The 18,538-nt window shown below is 46.9% G+C and overlaps 1 protein-coding gene across 2 annotated transcripts in view; it reads left to right on the top strand.

Annotated features, from left to right (window-relative positions):
* VWF (von Willebrand factor) overlaps positions 1-18,538 on the top strand; it is a 487,638-nt gene that overhangs the window by 275,864 nt on the left and 193,236 nt on the right. For both annotated transcript variants that reach the window (XM_063928500.1, XM_063928501.1), the window contains 4 exons: positions 9,084-9,219; positions 10,612-11,954; positions 14,847-14,966; positions 16,556-16,699. In XM_063928500.1, the coding sequence (XP_063784570.1) occupies positions 9,084-9,219; positions 10,612-11,954; positions 14,847-14,966; positions 16,556-16,699 (1,743 nt within the window). The remainder of the gene's footprint in view (positions 1-9,083; positions 9,220-10,611; positions 11,955-14,846; positions 14,967-16,555; positions 16,700-18,538) is intronic.

The raw sequence follows: 18,538 nt of genomic DNA, 5'->3' as shown, positions 1-18,538 counted from the left end.
ATTTGAGGAATTCCCCAAAGACTTGTCACTTCTACGAAGACCTCTTGATGAAGACCCCACTCTCCGGGATGGAGATCGTGTCTGCTGAGGAAGTCTGCTTCCCAGTTGTCCACTCCTGGAATGAATATTGCTGACAGAGCGATTGTATGCCTGGAAAGTTTCCCCCTGTGTGACTGCTCCCCAGCCTCGGAGACTCGCATCCGTGGTCACTAGGATCCAATCCTGAATTCCAAACCTGCGCCCCTCTAGGAGGTGAGAGCTGTGCAGCCACAACAGGAGTGAGATTCTGGTCATGGAGGACAGGATTATTTTCCGGTGCATGTGCAGATGAGACCCGGACCACTTGTCCAACAGATCCCACTGAAACACTCTGGCATGGAACCTGCCAAATGGAATGGCCTCGTAGGCCGCCACCATCTTCCCCAGCACTCGAGTGCATTGATGGATTGACACTCCCGCTGGCTTCAGAATTTGTATGACCAGACTCTGAATTTCTAGAGCCTTTTCTTCTGGAAGAAAAACTCTCTGTACTTCTGTGTCCAGAATCATTCCCAAAAACGATAGTCATTTTGTCGGACTCAACTGTGACTTTGGCAAGTTTAGGAGCCAGCCATGCTGTTGCAGAACTGTCAGGGAAATCGTAATGTTCTGCAGTAATTGGTCCCTGGATCTCGCCTTTATCAGGAGATCGTCCAAGTAAGGGATAATTGTGACTCCTTGCTTGCGCAGAAGAACCATCATTTCCGCCATAACTTTGGTGAAAAACCTCAGAGCCGTGGACAGACCAAACGGCAACGTCTGAAATTGGTAATGACAATCCTGAATAGCAAACCTCAGGTAAGCCTGATGTGGAGGATAAATGGGAACATGTAAGTAGGCATCCTTTATGTCTACCGACACTATAAAATCCCCCTCCTCCAGACTGGAGATGACTGCTCGGAGAGATTCCATCTTGAATTTGAATTTTTTCAGATAGAAATTGAGGGATTTTAGGTTCAGAACTGGTCTGACTGAGCCGTCCGGCTTCGGGACCACGAACAGGCTCGAATAAAAGCCTTCTCCCTGTTGTGACGGAGGCATCTTGACAATTACTTGATTTTGACACAGCTTTTGTATTGCATCGCATACTACCTCCCTGTCCGGAAGAGAAGCTGGTAAGGCCGATTGAAAAAATCGGTGAGGGGGAACGTCTTGAAACTCCAGTTTCTACCCTTGGGACACTATTTCTAATACCCAAGGATCCAGGCCCGCACGAACCCAGACCTGACTGAAGAGTTGGAGACGTGCCCCCACCGGAGCAGACTCCGGCAGAGGAGTCCCCGCGTCATGCGGTGGATTTGGCAGAAGCTGAAGAGGACTTCTGCTCTTGGGAACCTGCCACAGCCGGTGGCCTTTTTCCCTTTCCTCTTCCTCTAGCAACAAGGAAGGAAGACCCTTGCCTTTTTTTATTTTTTATTTATTGGGCCGAAAGGACTGCATCTGATAGTGGGGCGTTTTCTTTTGTTGTGCAGCAACACAAGGCAAAAATTATGACTTACCCGCGGTAGCCGTAGATACCAGGTCAGCGAGGCCATCACCAAACAAGACACCACCTTTATACGGCAGAGACTCCATAGCCTTCTTCGTTTCAGCATCAGCATTCCATTGATGAATCCACAATGCTCTCCTAGATGAAACTGCCATGGCATTGGCCCTTGATCCCAAAAGGCCAATGTCCCTCGCAGCTTCCTTTAGATAGACTGCAGCGTCCCTGATATGACCCAGTGTCAAAAGAATGTTATCCCTATCCAGGGTATCTATCTCAGATGACAAGTTATCTGCCCACTTTTCAATAGCGCTACTCACCCATGCCGATGCAACGGCAAGTCTGAGCAGCGTACCCGTAGTGACATAAATTGATTTTAATGTATTTTCCTGCTTACGATCCGCAGGATCCTTTAGTGCTGCCGTGTCAGGAGACGGAAGCGCCACCTTCTTGGACAGCCGTGATAGAGCTTTGTCTACAGTGGGGGGTGACTCCCACTTATCCCTATCCCCAGAAGGGAACGGATATGCCACGGGAATTCTCTTGGGAATCTGAAACTTCTTGTCAGGATTTTCCCAGAACTGTTCAAAAAGCGTGTTCAGTTCATGAGAGGGAGGAAACGTTACCTCAGGTTTCTTTCCTTTATACATACAGACCCTTGTATCAGGAACCGTAGGGTCTACCGAGATATGTAACACGTCTTTTATCGTCACAATCATGTACTGAATGCTCTTAGCCAGTTTAGGATTCAATCTGGCATCACTATAGTCGACACTGGATTCAGAGTCCATGTCGGTATCTGTATCTGGGTAAATGAACGCTTTTGTGACCCCGAGGGGGTATGGACTTGTGACAACACATCCTCCATGGATTTTTTCCATGTCTGGTTCTGAGTCTCAGATTTATCTCTTACTTAATAGAGCCACATTTGCATTCAAAACATTCAGAACATATACCCAATCTTTAGTCGGTGGTGCCGACAGGGTCACTCCCACAGTCTTTTCTGTCCCCACTCCAGCCTCCTCCTGGGAAGAGCACTCAGCCTCAGACATGCCGACACACGTGTACCGACACCCACAACCACACTGGGGCTATAGGGGACAGACCCACAGTAAAGCCTGTCAGAGAAGCACAGAGGGAGTTTGCCAGCTCACAACCCAGCGCCTATCCCGGTACTGAAACGATTTATACAATGTCTCAGACCTGTTAGCGCTTTTATTATTATTAAACCAGCACCAAATTAACTGTGCCCTCCCCCCGTTTTGCACCCTGTTATTGTACAGCAGTGTCTCTGCAGCTCTGTGCAGAGAAAATGGCGCTGATGAGAGCTGTGAGGGCTAAGCCACGCCCCCTTAATGGCGCGCTTTAGCCCCGCTATTTTTCAAATATTTATACTGGCGGGAGTTCGGATTCAGTGCCCAGGCACTATATACCACTTTTGCCAGTCACTTAAATGAGGATTTATTCTGCCCAGGGTCCCCCCCCCGCGCCATGCACCCTGTAGTGCCGCTGTGTGTGTGGGAGCATGGCGCGCAGCACGGCCGCTGTGTGGTGCCTCAAAGCCATCACTGAAGTCTTCTGATCTTCCTCTACTCACCCGTCTTCTGACTTATGGCTCTGCAAGGGGGGTGACGGCGGCCTCCGGGAACGAGCAATCTAGGCGTACCTAGCGATCAGACCCTCAGGAGCTAATGGTGTCCTGTAGCCAGGGCCGGTGCAGGGTTTCTCGGCACCCTAGGCAAAACTTTTACCTACTGCCCCTTCCACCTATCTGCCCCCAAGTTTAAAGACATGCTGCTGCTCTCCCCCACTCCCAGTCTGTTGCATGGCTGCTCTCTTCTCCTCATCTCCCCAGTATGTGTGGGTGCCCTGCTGCTCTCACCCCCCTCCCCCCACTCTGTTAAATGTCTGCTGTTCCATCTCCCCCACCATCTGTGTGTGTGCTGCTGCACGTTCCCCCCCCAGACAGTGTGCGTGCCTGCTGCTAATCTCCGCCCCACCCCCTCCCCAGATTGCTGCTCTCCCCCTCTTTCCTTATCAAATGCAGAGAGTGCACTGTGCAGCCACCTTACCTGCAGGCTGCGATTTAGAGTTGGGACTGAGTAATCTGCGAAAGAGTCTGGAATGAAGAGCAGCGCCGCATGTTACCCCCAGCCAGGACTCCAGGAGCTGTACAAGTTACTGCCTGTGCCAAGTGGAGGCAGAGCTGGAGGCTGCAATATGAGAGCTTGCCAGTCGCGACTGCTGTAAGATATAAGTACCGGGGGGGGGGGATTGCGACGACTGTGAGATAGGACCACGCTACCTTTTTCAGGCAGCTGTAGCCGGCCGCCCCCTCAGGATCCGGCGCCCCTAGGCGGCTGCCTAAAGCTGCCTAATGGAAGCTCCGGCACTGCCTGTAGCCTAAGAAGCAGAGCCTTGAAGCTCACAGAAGTAGGTCTGCTTCTCTCCCCTCAGTCCCACGATGCAGGGAGCCTGTTGCCAGCAGGTCTCCCTGAAAATAATAAACCTAACAAAAGTCTTTTTCAGAGAATCTCAGGAGAGCTCCTCAGAGTGCATCCAGTCTCACTGGGCACAGAATCTAACTGGAGTCTGGAGGAGGGGCATAGAGGGAAGAGCCAGTTCACACCCATTCAAATCTTAAAGTGCCCATGTCTCCTGCGGATCCCGTCTATACCCCATGGTTCTTGAAGCGTCCCCAGCATCCTCTAGGACGTATGAGAAAAAAACTTTCACACTGTCTGAGCACCTAGCAACCCTGCCCCTGTTCCCATTTTAACAAATCTAAAATAATTACACAAGCCCTCCATAATTACCAAGCCCACCAGAATTACCAAGCCCTCCATAATTACCAAGCCCACCATGATTACTAAGCCCTCCATAAAGATTAAAAACACAGTGCAAATAAGCGTGCACATGCCTTAGGTTTCTGTGCGCACATGCTGGAGTCGGGATCCGGTCGGGGTTGCAGAATACCAATACAGGCATCACAAATAGGGTCTCCATCCTGGCGCCGGAATCCTGACAGCCAGGATCTCAAATGAGAAGACAATGTCGTGCCAGACAGGTAAGCCTTTGGGGGGTTTAGGCTGCAGGGGGAGGGATAGGCTGCGCCCCTGGGGGGTTAGGCTTAGACACCACCGGAGAGGGATAGGATTAGGCTGCGCCCCTGGGGGGTTAGGTTTAGGCACCACCGGAGAGGGTTAGGGTTAGGCTGCAGGTGGGGAGGGATAGGGTTAAGCTACAAAAAGGTAGGGTTAGAGGGTCAGTGGTGGTACTTCCCCTGTCAGGATTCAAATCATCGGGATGCCGCAGTCGGTATTCTGACCGCCAGCATCCGGACCGCCGGCATATTATACCCAACCCGCTGGGGTCGGTGCAGTGACATGTATGGTGCACACTGCAGGCAGTGTCTTGTTGGCTTGCTTTGAATAATAAAAAATCCTAAAAGTAGTGCGCAATAAATATACACAAAGCTGCCTGTACCAGAATTTCTGAGGGTCTCTCAAACACACCCTCTACATAGACAAATGGAAGAAATATAGTGACATTCAATATAGTGGCGCTGAGTTATAACCATGTAAAAAAGAAGATAATCACCCTTATAACAATCCACATATGGTATAGTCCACTTGTCACGGTAAATCCAAAAGCCGGTTCTTTTATCCTGATTTTGCCAATGACAGAACCTAATAAAAAACAAGAATTGTGCCCACCCTGCCTTTTAGCTCAATGACATTAAGGTGCAGTGAATGTACAGGAGAGAAATGATTGTGCAAAACCTTTTTATGTATAGCATTGTGGAACCAGTTATAAATGGTTCCCCTGCTACTATTTTGGTGGTGTGGATGAGGTACCGTCCCACCCCCAGGTTCTCTTGTTGGTGTGGATTTCCTCTGAGTACTCTGGTTTCCTTTCACAAGCCAAAAACCTAATTGATGTGATGTGAATGACTGAATAGTCTCTGTGAAGCACAGCGTAATATGTGCGTGCTCTACAAATAACTGTTCATAAATAAATAATGCACATTCTGCAGAGGCTGCATACAGTGGACGCAGAGGCAGAACTCTGGGAGGCAATGGAGTCGGCTGCCGCCGGGCTCCTGCTTTAAAGGGGGCACCTCACCTCCGTTGTCTCCAGTTACGTGATGGCAGCAATGAGTCAAACTGACTCATTCCTGTACAGTAAGCCGGCCGGCCGCAGACTGTGATGCGGTTCCTCCAGCACTCACCTCCAGAAAGGCATGGCACTTGTGCGTGACTGCAGTGGTTGTGAAAGTTGGGAGAGGAGCTTCTGCTGCTGCGGGAGGAACGGGGGGACAGACGTGCGAGGCGCTGTTATGATAAGAACAGCCGGTACAGCTACAGCGCTCACCTCGGATTCCCTGTTGTGGCTGGCGCTCTGCGGGGAGAGCAGAGCCTTCTTTCACTAGTGCAGAGGAGGAGGAGTAGAAGGGGCACCAGGAGAAGATTAGGAACGAGGTGTCTGTGTTCTGTACGTGCCTATATAAAAACGTACGCTCCCTTTCTCCCTCTCTGAGTGCACTGCCATATTCTAGTAAATATGTTTTGTGATATACTGTGAGATAGATAGACATATATATATATATATATATATTATATATAGTATATGTTATATATATATATATATATATATATGTGTATAAATAGATATAGCTGTATATATATATATATATATATATATATATATACATACATACATATATACTAGTCACCAATGACCCCCATTCTGCCTCATCCTGTCCTCCACTCTGACCTCCATTGCCACAGCCTGCACCCCCTCCCTTGGCTAAGATGGTGTCTATGGGCTTCTCCCACGTTTCAAATAGATCCCTCCCAGTGGCAGGTGTCTGCCCACGCATGCACATATAGGACTCCAGGAATTCCTATCATAGCAAAGAACAGCTCTTACCGCAAGAGCTGTCCTTTGGAATTTTCTTCTAGCATACGCCGTTATGCCTGCGAAGAATGGTGGGATATATATATATTCGTCAAGATAAATATTGGCGCTCCTCCACCTCTATATATATATATATATATATATATATATATATTTGTCTATATATAGGTGGGGGGCACCAATATTTATCTTGCCTCCGGGCGTCTGGGACAAACTTACGCCACTGAGTGGACGGTCTACTATGGGCATAGTGATGTATGTGACACTTGACTGTCATCATTTTTGGGGCAAAGGTGTCTGCATATTAATTTGCATTGAATGAAACATCCATTTTATTTCCACAAGTAATTTAATAATTACATGAAGGAGAAGCAAGCAGTTGTGTGACTGTCGGTAAACCACTGGCAAATGAAGGGTATATACTCACAGGTGGTTCACTGTACAGCAGACCCGTGCTCATTTCCTGCTGAATGAATATAAAGTCGGAGTGTAACCGGGATCATTAATATCTATGGACTTTTGAAGCTGTTTTCAAGGTCAATTCTTTTTGCTGGGAACTCTGCTCAAACCTTTAAATCACTTCAAATCTACTTCAATTGTGCATCTGTCTTGGGACTTCCTTCATTTGCTAAAAGCTCATTCAATGATCCCAAAGCATGCATGCTCAGTCTAAAGGTTGGGGTGCTCAGTCACAGAGCCGCAAGGACGGGTGTGTGAGTGGTGCCACTGCCCAGGCCACAAGGTTGAGGCGGAGGCATCATTGCTATCATGTGGCGCCTACATTTAGCTAGCATGTTGCCTGGAACACTACCCTGCAGATCCACCGGAGAGCTGCACTATGGGCCCTTAGGATGGTCTGGGAGCTTGGCTTCCTGGTCCCAGCAGTGACTCGGCCACCACTTCATGACATCACGTGTGCAGGGGACGGGCCAGCACATAGCACATTATTGCTCTGCTACAGCTCTAGTCAACCATCACTACCCTCTGTCTTACCCAGAATTGTAATGGCATAAGGCAGGGGTGTCAAAGACAAGGCCCGCGGGCCAAATCCGGCCCGCCAGACCTCGTCTGATGGCCCGCGGTGCCGCCGCCATGAAACCCCCTTCTCCCGAGTGCCCAGCTCGGGGGGGGGCGGGGTTTCGCGGAATGACGCGATTGCGTCGTGACGTCACGGCGCAAACGCGTCATTCAACGAAACCCCGTCGGAGGAGGGAGAAGGGAGCCGCGCAGACGAGGAGGGAGAGGCGGCTGAAGAGCGGCGAGAACCGCTTCAAATGTAAGTCAGCCCCTCTCCCTTCCTCTCTTTCTCTCTCTCTCCCTCCTTCCACCACCTGCCGCAATGTGTAAAATGGGGACCTGTGCCTGCCACAATGTGTAAAATGGGGACCTGTGCCTGCCACAATGTGTAAAATGGGGACCTGTACCTGCCGCTATGTGTAAAATGGGGACCTGTGCCTGCCACAATGTGTAAAATGGGGACCTGTACCTGCCGCTATGTGTAAAATGGGGACCTGTGCCTGCCACAATGTGTAAAATGGGGACCTGTGCCTGCCACAATGTGTAAAATGGGGACCTGTACCTGCCGCTATGTGTAAAATGGGGACCTGTGCCTGCCACAATGTGTAAAATGGGGACCTGTGCCTGCCACAATGTGTAAAATGGGGACCTGTACCTGCCGCTATGTGTAAAATGGGGACCTGTGCCTGCCACAATGTGTAAAATGGGGACCTGTGCCTGCCACAATGTGTAAAATGGGGACCTGTACCTGCCGCTATGTGTAAAATGGGGACCTGTGCCTGCCACAATGTGTAAAATGGGGACCTGTGCCTGCCACAATGTGTAAAATGGGGACCTGTGCCTGCCACAATGTGTAAAATGGGGACCTGTGCCTGCCACAATGTGTAAAATGGGGACCTGTACCTGCCGCTATGTGTAAAATGGGGACCTGTGCCTGCCGCAATGTGTAAAATGGGGACCTGTGCCTGCCGCAATGTGTAAAATGGGGACCTGTGCACTATAAAAGGGGGCACATGGCTGGGCACTATAAAAGGGGGCACATGGCTGGGCACTTTAAAAGGGGGCAGATGGCTGGGCACATATAAGGCAGGTGGAGCGGTAAATTTTGGATAGACCTACAGATACAACCGGCCCTTTGATGGGGACCAAACTGCTGATGCGGCCCCCGATGAATTTGAGTTTGACACCCCTGGCATAAGGGCAAGGCAGTCCGCCAGACACAGGCAAAACACAGAAGTTACACATGGCCCAGATAGGACCTCACTCTGTATGAAGTCAGTGAGGATGAACTGAGCAGTCTATAAGCTGTGGTGATGTGATGTCAGTCTCGTGCATTTTCAGTTGAACTCTCAAGGGCAAATTTACTAAAGCTTCTAAAACAGAGAATTGGTGATGTTGCCCATAGCAACCAATCAGATGCTGTCTATCATTTCTCTATTTTCATTTCGAAAATGTAGATGTGTAGATGTGTAGCCAACTTTTGTGCTATTTAAAGTTATGTTTAAAGATAATTAATTACTGGTGCAATGCCCACCTTAATTGTCATATTGTCATATAATGTGAGAACAGGACAGTTTTATTCTGAATCCTATAAAATACTCTGTCATAATCTTTTAATTAGGTAAAATCCTGAATGAAGTAACTGATTCATGTATTGACCCCAATGACTGCCCTGTGTGTGTTCTCAATGGTCACCATATCCCAGATGGAAAGAACATTTTCTTGAATGAAGATGACCCCGCACTCTGCAAACAATGGTAATGGTATTATTTAGAATTTCTTTCTGGATTTGTCATAGATTTCAAATAGAATGAGGTGTTGTGAAAAAAATTACACTTGGAAACTATGAAATCATTGATTGCTGGATTAAAAGTAATAGGGGGCATTGAATTGATGCAGAGATTGACGTAGCTCGCTGCATACTCACAGGGCAAGGCGGCCCAGGACGTGTGATGAGCCGACTCCCGATGCGTCCGCAATTAGATTGCGGATGCATTAAACTAAGGTTGACCCCTCGCAGCACAACCTGGCTGCCAGCCGCCATTTATTAACTGGAGTGGCTGCGTGTGACGTCACGCAGCCCCCCATGAAAATGGTCACAGCAAGTCCCCACTGTCCCCCGGCCAACACCGCGTCACTGGCCCACAAATGCCCACGGCTATCAATCACACTGAGGCCGCATCCTTCCTGGATGCGGCTGCAATGTTTAAGGTAGCCACGCGCACTGCGGCCAGTACGCGTGCACAGACCAGATGGACGTGGCCACTGGCTGCGTCCATAGCTGGATCAGCCTCATAATCCCTTGAAAACTGTAACACTATTCCTGTAACCCTCTCCAGACCCTATGCACAAAGCAGTGGTTGTTTGTCTTAACCCTTTTATACCTGTTGTATACACTGAAATGTGTTCCCACATAAATTATATGCAACATTCCCAGGTGACTGCGTAGGTCTTAAAACCACATACTTAAGGTCTAAGGGGTACATTTACTAAGCAGTGATAAGAGCGGAGAAGTGAGCCAGTGGAGATATTTCCCAATCAACCAATCAGCAGCTCTGTATAATTTTATAGTAGGCAAATTATAGATGTTACTTCAGTGCTGATTGGTTGCCATGGGCACTTCTCCACTGGCTCACTTCTCCGCTCTTATCACTGCTTAGTAAATGTACCCCTTAAAACCTTAATTACATTGGGATTGCCTAAGTCCTCCTGATACATTTCTGCTGATGTTACTAGATAGTATTATTGTGAGTAGAAATCTACAGACCTTTCTGGAGGAGGGAGGTAGAGGTTGGTGTGGATATGGAATATGGGGTGTATGTCTTTATCGCATTTACATTTCTTGTATGAAAATTCATTCATGATATGTACAGCATACAGTACTAGCTGATTCCATCTAAAAATTATCACTATTAATTGCCCTTCGTGCCTTGGTGACGTCCTTGGTTCCTGGGGAATCAAATTGGTTTAGCATTCAAAATGGCTGCCACCACTATACATATATTTTAAATTATACATGTATTATATCCTTTTTTTGTATTATTACACTGTTATACATCATTTTCTGTTAAAAAAAAATGTGAGTATGCTAAAATAATTTCATTAGATTACGTCTCTTCTCAACGTAATATTTTTTATTTTTTTTGTAGCCATTGTGAAGAACAAACTTTGCAATGTATTCCTTGCACCAAGCATACCGTAGCGACACCAGCACCACCTCCACCACCAGTGGAACCCACCCCTGATGATGAGGAAGAAGAGGAGGAGGAACCAACAGTGCTACCTGGGACATACACCTGTGAGAAAGCCATGGACCTGGTCTTCTTGGTGGATGGTTCCTCGAAACTTTCAGAAACTGAGTTTGAAACTGTAAAAGATTTTGTTGCCAGCGTCATGGAAAAAATCCGTATCTCCCAAAAAAGAATCCGCGTGTCTGTCGTCCAGTACTATCATATACACACGCCCAAACTGTTTGGACTTAAAGAGAGGAAGAAACTCTCAGAACTGATTGCCCAGGTCAAAAGCATGAAATACTATGGCAGTGCAAGTGCTCCTACTTCTGAAGCTCTTAAATTCACCTCCCATTATGTGTTTGGTGAGGCTCCAAGAAACAATGCTCCAAAAATGATTTTGTTGTTGACCGCCAGCAAAAGTGAAAAGAGCATATCCAGTATGATGGGCTTTGTGACCAAACGTAAAATCAATGTGATTCCCGTGGCGCTAGGACCCCATTTCAGCATGAATGATATAAAACTGATTCAGAGTAAATCCCCCATGAACAAACCATTCTTTGTTTCCAATGTAGATGAGTTACCGCTCTACAGAGATAAGATCATCGACTACTTGTGTGACTTAGTACCGGAACCAACAAAGGCTACAATCAGGGTTACCCCTACACCTGGTTCCCAATCTACCGAGTCACCCGTAGTCTTTAATTCTACCACAAAGTATATTGTTTTCTTAATTGAAGGCTCTGACAAAGTTGGCGAGGAAAATTTTACTAAGACTCTGAGATTCCTTGAAAACGTCATCCAGAGAATGGATACTGGTGAAGCCTCCATTCATATCACCATCATCCAATATTCCTTCACGGTAACTGTGGAATACACATTTACAGAGCGCCAAAACAAACAGTACATTATTCAGAAGATTAGAGACACCGTTTATAGGGGTGGCAATTCTACCAACACTGGGGCAGTTCTGAACTACATCACCCAGCACACATTCCCAAACACATATCAAGTTCCAAAGCTGGTGTACATGGTGCAATCTAATCCGCCGACTGATCAAATAACAATAGAAACAAGAGATCAACTGAATGAAATTAATGTTGTTCCTATAACAGTCGGAGAGATACCAGAGCTTGATATCTTCACGAATAGGATAGTTATTAACAATTATAACCAGATTATAAATTTAACAGATGAAGTGATCCACAGCTGCTGTTCTACAGATATTAGAATACCAACAATCCCTCCTCCAATTCCTGAAGGTATAGTTCTAGTTTACTTATCTATAATGTGCTATCTCTCTCTCTCTCTCTCTCTCTCTCTCTCTCTCTCTCTCTCTCTCTCTCTATCTATCAATCTGCAGTGGGCACTCCCAAGTACTTTCAGAAAAATGTATGTGTGGGTGGCAGAACAGACATATCAGCGCTAACAGTAATATACTGCATATCTGTGTGTGCCTATAGGAAATAAAAACATGAGGTAAAAACATTTAAAGCTTGCAGTCTGTTATCCAACACCCCATGACATTGCAGTTAATTGCACTTACCTCTCATGGACAGAGGGTGAAATTCATTCAGGGGATGGCCACACCCAGCTAGGCCTTTACTGATTCAGAGTAAATCACCCATACAGCATACTTTGAATTGCTTTTTACTGCACTATTGATCCAACCCAATGTGTTCCTATTTTGTGCTACAGGAGTGTTTACAATACATACCTCCCAACATGACCCTCTCCAGGAGGGACAAAATGCTCTGCTTCTGTGCGATGTGAAAGGGTCAGTCCTGAATTTCCGGGTCGCCTGACCCGGTAATTCAACCCGGGTAATAAGAAGGGTTATTCCCATGTAATTACCAGATCAGGCACAGTGTAAATGGGTTACCCGGTTCGATGCGACCCGGTACCCATTCACACTATAGGCAGGAGGCGGGGCGGAGATGAGCTCATCTCCCAGCGCCGCCCCCACTTCCCACCCGCTCCCCGGCTGCCGTGGCAACCCATCCAGCATATTGCCGGGTCAGGAAGGCAGGTGGGGAGTCAAATGTCGGGTTGCACATGGGAAGGACCCGTTTCCAATTCCCGTGTGTGACCTGGCATATACGATGTGAAAGAAGTATTAATGTATCGATTGCCGGCACCTGTTTTGAACAGGCTAATGGATACGAAAGGCGTTTTAGCACAGGTGATGGCAATCATACAGTAAGAGGGAAGTCCAGGAGCAGAGCATTCTGTCCCTCCTGGAGAGGGTCATGTCATACCTCCCAACTTTTCATTTGTAGAAAGAGGGACACACTCGCGGTGAAGCCGCGCACGCTCCCGAAAAAGGGGCGTGACCTAAGAAAAGGGGGCGCTCGCGAGCCACGCCCCATTTTCGTCACTGATGGGGCATGCCCAGAGCTCTCTGAGCCGCTGGCATGACCCCTCTCCCTCTGACTCCAGTGAATAGACGCTGTGCGCATGCGCACAGCATCTATTCTCTGCTGCTCTGCTAAGCAGGGCAGCGACAGACAGAGCCTCCCAACTGACCCCCCCCCCCCCATCGCGGGACACTGCGGCCTGCGGGTGGGACAGCGGGACAGTCCCCAAAAAAACGGGACTGTCCTGTGAATATCGGGACAGTTGGGAGGTATGTCATGTTGGGAGGTATAACAATATTGCATTTGTCTATCTTTGAATATTAAAGTTGCTCTAATCAGTAGTGTGGGTCTGGGTGTGGAACTATTGAAAAATACTTTAAAATAAAACGTATCTTATGGAAAATACATTTTGGCCAACGAGAGGTTCAGTAACCCAGTTCCTGATGAGCGGTTCAGGAACAGAGTTCCTGCTGAAAAATAACACTGGCTCTAATTAATAAATTAATAATCAAATAACAACTTAGCAGATGAGCACTGGGTGCTGCTGTATTTCTGTGAATTCTGTGTCACGCTGCAAGCATGGCATTTTCTACATATGTTGCTCTTACAGTAGGTGGAGTTTCTCAAACAAGTATTTTTATTTTTGGTATTAGTGTCATTTGTAATTTGAAATTTGGGACGCTGTGCGTACATTACCTCCATTGTGCGTGCCAGAAAAAGGATGCATGGTCTCATTTCTAAGGGGTTGTGAGTGGCACCCCCTCCCCCTCCATTTACATCATTCTGGAGTGTGGGGGTTGCCCAGTATTCCTGGGCTGCCAACAGGCTCAGTGATGTATCTATAATGGGTGCAGTGTGTGCAGTGTACACAGGCCCCTTGGTCTAAGGGGGCCCACACCGTACACGCTGCACCCATTTCTTAAGTACTTACCTCTCCTGAGTCCCTCGTCAACAGCAACACCGGAAAAAAGGACTGGTGGCTTTGAGCATATGCAGTAAGGAAATCACTGGGAAAATGGCCACTGTGCCATTTACCTGGAGACCTGCGCATGCAGTAGACTAATATGCTGCTGGTAAGAGAGGAGGGGGCCTGGGTGGAAACTGCACATGGGCCCCTGTCCAGGCTCCTCCTGCATTCTGAACAGATGCCATGCCTCCAACCACAGTCGCCCTCCCCCTGTGGGAAAGGTGGACAGTTGGGAGGTATTAATTTAGTAGTAGCGGTCTGAGTTTGGACACACTCCACGATATCCAGCTAGCTGCCTTATACACAGCGCATTTTTTTCTGAGATGAAAGGTGCAGACACTCAGAACGATTCAAGCTGATACAACATTTATAATAGCATCCACACTCTGGATACGTTTCTGGAACTATTTCTAAGAATTAAAAAACTGCATACTGGAGTGCCATCAGAAAACAAGCCCTACTGGTACAGATTATATTACAGCTTGTTCAGTGAACATTACTCTAATTCCACCCAGAGATACAGGTTAGAAATTGATTTCATAAGTAGCTATCTGGCATAACCTAGGACAGTGGTTTTCAACCCTCAAGTTTTCCCAACAGGTCATGTTTTCAGGTTTCTACCTGTGGATGCAGGCAGGATAATTACTGACCCAGCAACATCACCTGTGCATGTTTAAAAAAAATCCACAGAACTTGACCTGTTGGTGGCATTTGACGACTGGAATTGAGAACCTCTGAAAATATGGGAAATACATTTTATATACCTTTGTAATATCTGATTTTGTTTGTGTATTATATTACATTGTCATACTGGTTTTATTATCTTTTAGTGCCGTGTCTGAAACCAATGGATGTGATGTTCATACTGGATGGCAGCTCTTACATCAAGCCATCAGAGTTTGAATTTATGAAAACTTTCGTAAAGAATTTTATTAAAATGGCACATATCGGTAAGACTGGTACCATTAGCAATATAATGGCTTACATAAGAAATACGTTGTGGTGCTTCTCTTTCCTAGGGATCACAGGATTCCGGCTACTGATGCAGTACACAAGAGAAAAGAAGAGGACCGGGGGGTATTACTGTATATAAGTGAACTAGGAATACCTAGCATGCCCCGAAGCCAGGGGCGGATGTATGAGCAGGCTACCCCTAGGCTTAATATTATTGCCCCCTCCCCATACGGGCTTCCAGCGAGACTCTACTTCCTCCGGAGATCTGTTCTTTTTTCCCTTTCGCAGGCTAAGAACGTACTCTTCTGGGTTCCGGGCTGCACATGTGCCTCCTCCAGAGACTCCCCCAATGCATCATGGGGGATGTGGTTCTTGTTGCAGCTAGTTTCTGTGCCTTTACGTGCCTAGTGGGAAATCCATCACTGCCCATAGGCTTACCCAGCTAGTGCAAATCACATGATCAAGTCACATCTAAGCCTCCTCCCTGCATACTTTACATGTATTAACTGCTATATACTTACTAAAAATATTAATTGGGAAGAAATAATTTAGTACTGATGAGCAATCATTTGCACTCCTACACAATGCTATTATACTGCCCTTGAGCACCTCAAGGTGCAGGTGGTTCTTCATGAAAAATATGAAGGTGTGCCCACAGACATTTGTCATGCTAAAGCAAGATTCATGATGCAACCTATCAATTTATAAGTGAGGGCCTGCAATGCCAGTTCGCCATCCTAAGGTCCCCTTCCTGCTCTCAGAAGGTTTAGTGCACATGCACCAAACAAAATCATGCTTAGAAAAGCAGAGTGTGGACCTGTGCTGAGGATGCCAGGTCTGGCATGCTCTGAAGTGGCCCCCACACTCTTCTGCGAGCAGAGTGGGGACACAGGTGGATGGAGTGGCAACATCAGGCCTTCCCCCTGGTTTTGCTCTCATTATGTGATGTTAGAGGGACTCTGTTCTATTCACTATCTATCAGTCTGTGACTTACCACTTTCCTCCATTACCCATCTTACATATCCCTGTCATGTACAGACCTGTCCACACTAATAAACTCACGCAAGTGTAGAGGTCACTGCTAGGGCCACCAAGACATCGGCTGGTGCTAGAGGGGTGTGTGGCCAAGTGTTTGGATGCGGCCTTGCCCCATTGTGAATATGAAGGCCCTTTCTGAAGAAATTGCATGTAATTGAGAAACAGCTGTGAGCACCAAATGGGCATAACCATGCCATACTGATGGGTGTGGTTCACCCTCCCTGATAGGCTTGAGTCCGTAAACATGCCCAGATCCGGGTACTCCGTACCTTCCAATCACCTATCTTGGCAACTCGGGATTCTGCTTACTGCCAGATCTGTCTAGTGGTTCCCTGGAATAGTGTGTACTGCTGTGAACAGTCAGATGATCCTAAATGTTCACTACAGGTTGTTCTATCTCTGCCCACTTCCAAACATAGGTAACACGTTAAATCTAAACAAAACTTAAAAAAATATATTGTTTTTTCAGGTTGTTAAGGCTCTGATCATTGTGCTTTTATTATAGTAGTGTTGACTGGACTTACTCACAGATGTGTTTTTTTTTAAGGTTCTGACCTGACACAAGTGGCAGTCCTTCAGTATGCATGGACACCTACAGTGGATATTGCATGGACTGACCCTCAGGATAAGGAAAGTCTCATAAAGGCAATAGACACTATACAAAAATTAGGAGAAGGACCAGGAAAAATTGGTAAGTAATATATTATATCTGTTTGTGGAATCTTGAAATCAGTGAAATCACAAATATAAAACACAAGGGTGTATATACACACACACATATACTTGACTAGGACATCAGTCCCACTAGCCATGTCTGAAAGTGCTCATAGTGGGTATCGGTTCACATGGTCGACCATGTTATGGTCGACAGTCATTAGATCGACCACTATTGGTCGACATTGACATGGTCGACATGGACACATGGTCGGCACATGAAAATGGTCGACACATGAAAGGTCGACACATGAAAAGGTAGACATGAGTTTTTTAACTTTTTTTTCTTTTGGGGAACTTTTCCATACTTTACGATCCACGTGGACTACGATTGGAACGGTAATCTGTGCCGAGCGAAGCGGTAGTGGAGCGAAGGCACCATGCCCGAAGCATGGAGAGCGAAGCGAGCCATGCGAGGGGACGCGGTGCACTAATTGGGGTTCCCAGTCACTTTACGCAAAAAACGACACCAAAAAAGTTAAAAAAATCATGTCGACCTTTTCATGTGTCGACCTTTCATGTGTCGACCATTTTCATGTGTTGACCATGTGTCCATGTCGACCATGTCAATGTCGACCAATAGTGGTCGACCTAATGACTGTTGACCATAACATGGTCGACCATTCATACCGGAACCCTCATAGTGGTACCTACAGTACAAGATCAGTGAGTGTGACCTGTGGGACAAAACCACATCTTTGCATGGAGTGGAATAGGTTATGTTCACTAGTTGTCTTTTGCATCTCGGTGCCTGGGAAGTAGAAGGTATGCCCTTGGTAGGTTCATCCTTGTAGCATAAAATTGTAACACATGAAAGGCACAATGTAGATTTTGTATATTTTCAGACTTGCTAACTCTGTATCTTTGTAAGATATCATAGCACCATTTATACCAGTTCCTGGCAAGACTGCACAATATATTTCAAATTGTTAATCATTTAAAAAGCAAAGCCAGGTTGATTTTGCCTTTTAAATTACTGCACCTCTAAAACATCAGCCAGACTCACCCGGAACTTGCAGATGCTCCATGACATAGGCTAGTACATTTACCCCATAGAGCTCCTGGAAAAGCACAGTGGTTTTCCTTACACTAATCAGCTAATAAAGCCAAACTGAAAACTTAAAGTAGCCCATGAAAATAAATGATGATAGGCCTTATGGTGTAAGTGCAAAATGGTTGGTGGCTGAAGTTCCCCTCTTTGTACTTTCGTAATCAGAGCATGCTATACAGAATACTTCTCACACAGAATTCTAGGGCGCACAATGGTAATGTGATGTCAGCGGTCAAAGACTACTACACTACTGCCGGGTGGCTGGACAAGCAGAAGGAAATACATTCTGCACATGTGAAGAACTGATTTCCTTATAAGACACATGGGGATGGAGAAGGAAGGAATGGGGAAGTGAGTCTGTCAGAGAGACCTATCTACTGTAGCTACGTTCACATCCCATACAACCATGCAGGGGCGTCACTTACAGTAAACTGAAGGCACCCGGTGCGGGTATGTAGTGTTCACTGGTGCATTTACAATGGGTGCACACGCTGCACCCACTTTTTTAAATACGTACCCTCTGGTGTCCCACATCGGCAGCAGTAGCTTTGCAGAAAGCACCAGGAAAATGGTGCGGCGGACACTTTCCCAGCATTTTGTTCATGCGCAGTAAAGAAAACCACTGGGAAAATGGCCACCGTGCATGTGTACTAGACTCTGGGACAGCACTAGGGTCCCCTAGTGCCTGGAGTCTACAGCACTGCCCGCTAGAGAGGAGGGGAACCAGACGGAATCTGCACATGGGCCTCCTTCTCTCTTGAAGTG

This window comes from Pseudophryne corroboree, chromosome 6 (genome assembly GCF_028390025.1).
Source record: "Pseudophryne corroboree isolate aPseCor3 chromosome 6, aPseCor3.hap2, whole genome shotgun sequence".
Classification (NCBI taxonomy): Eukaryota; Metazoa; Chordata; class Amphibia; order Anura; family Myobatrachidae; genus Pseudophryne; species Pseudophryne corroboree.
This window is presented reverse-complemented; position numbering and strand designations above follow the sequence as displayed.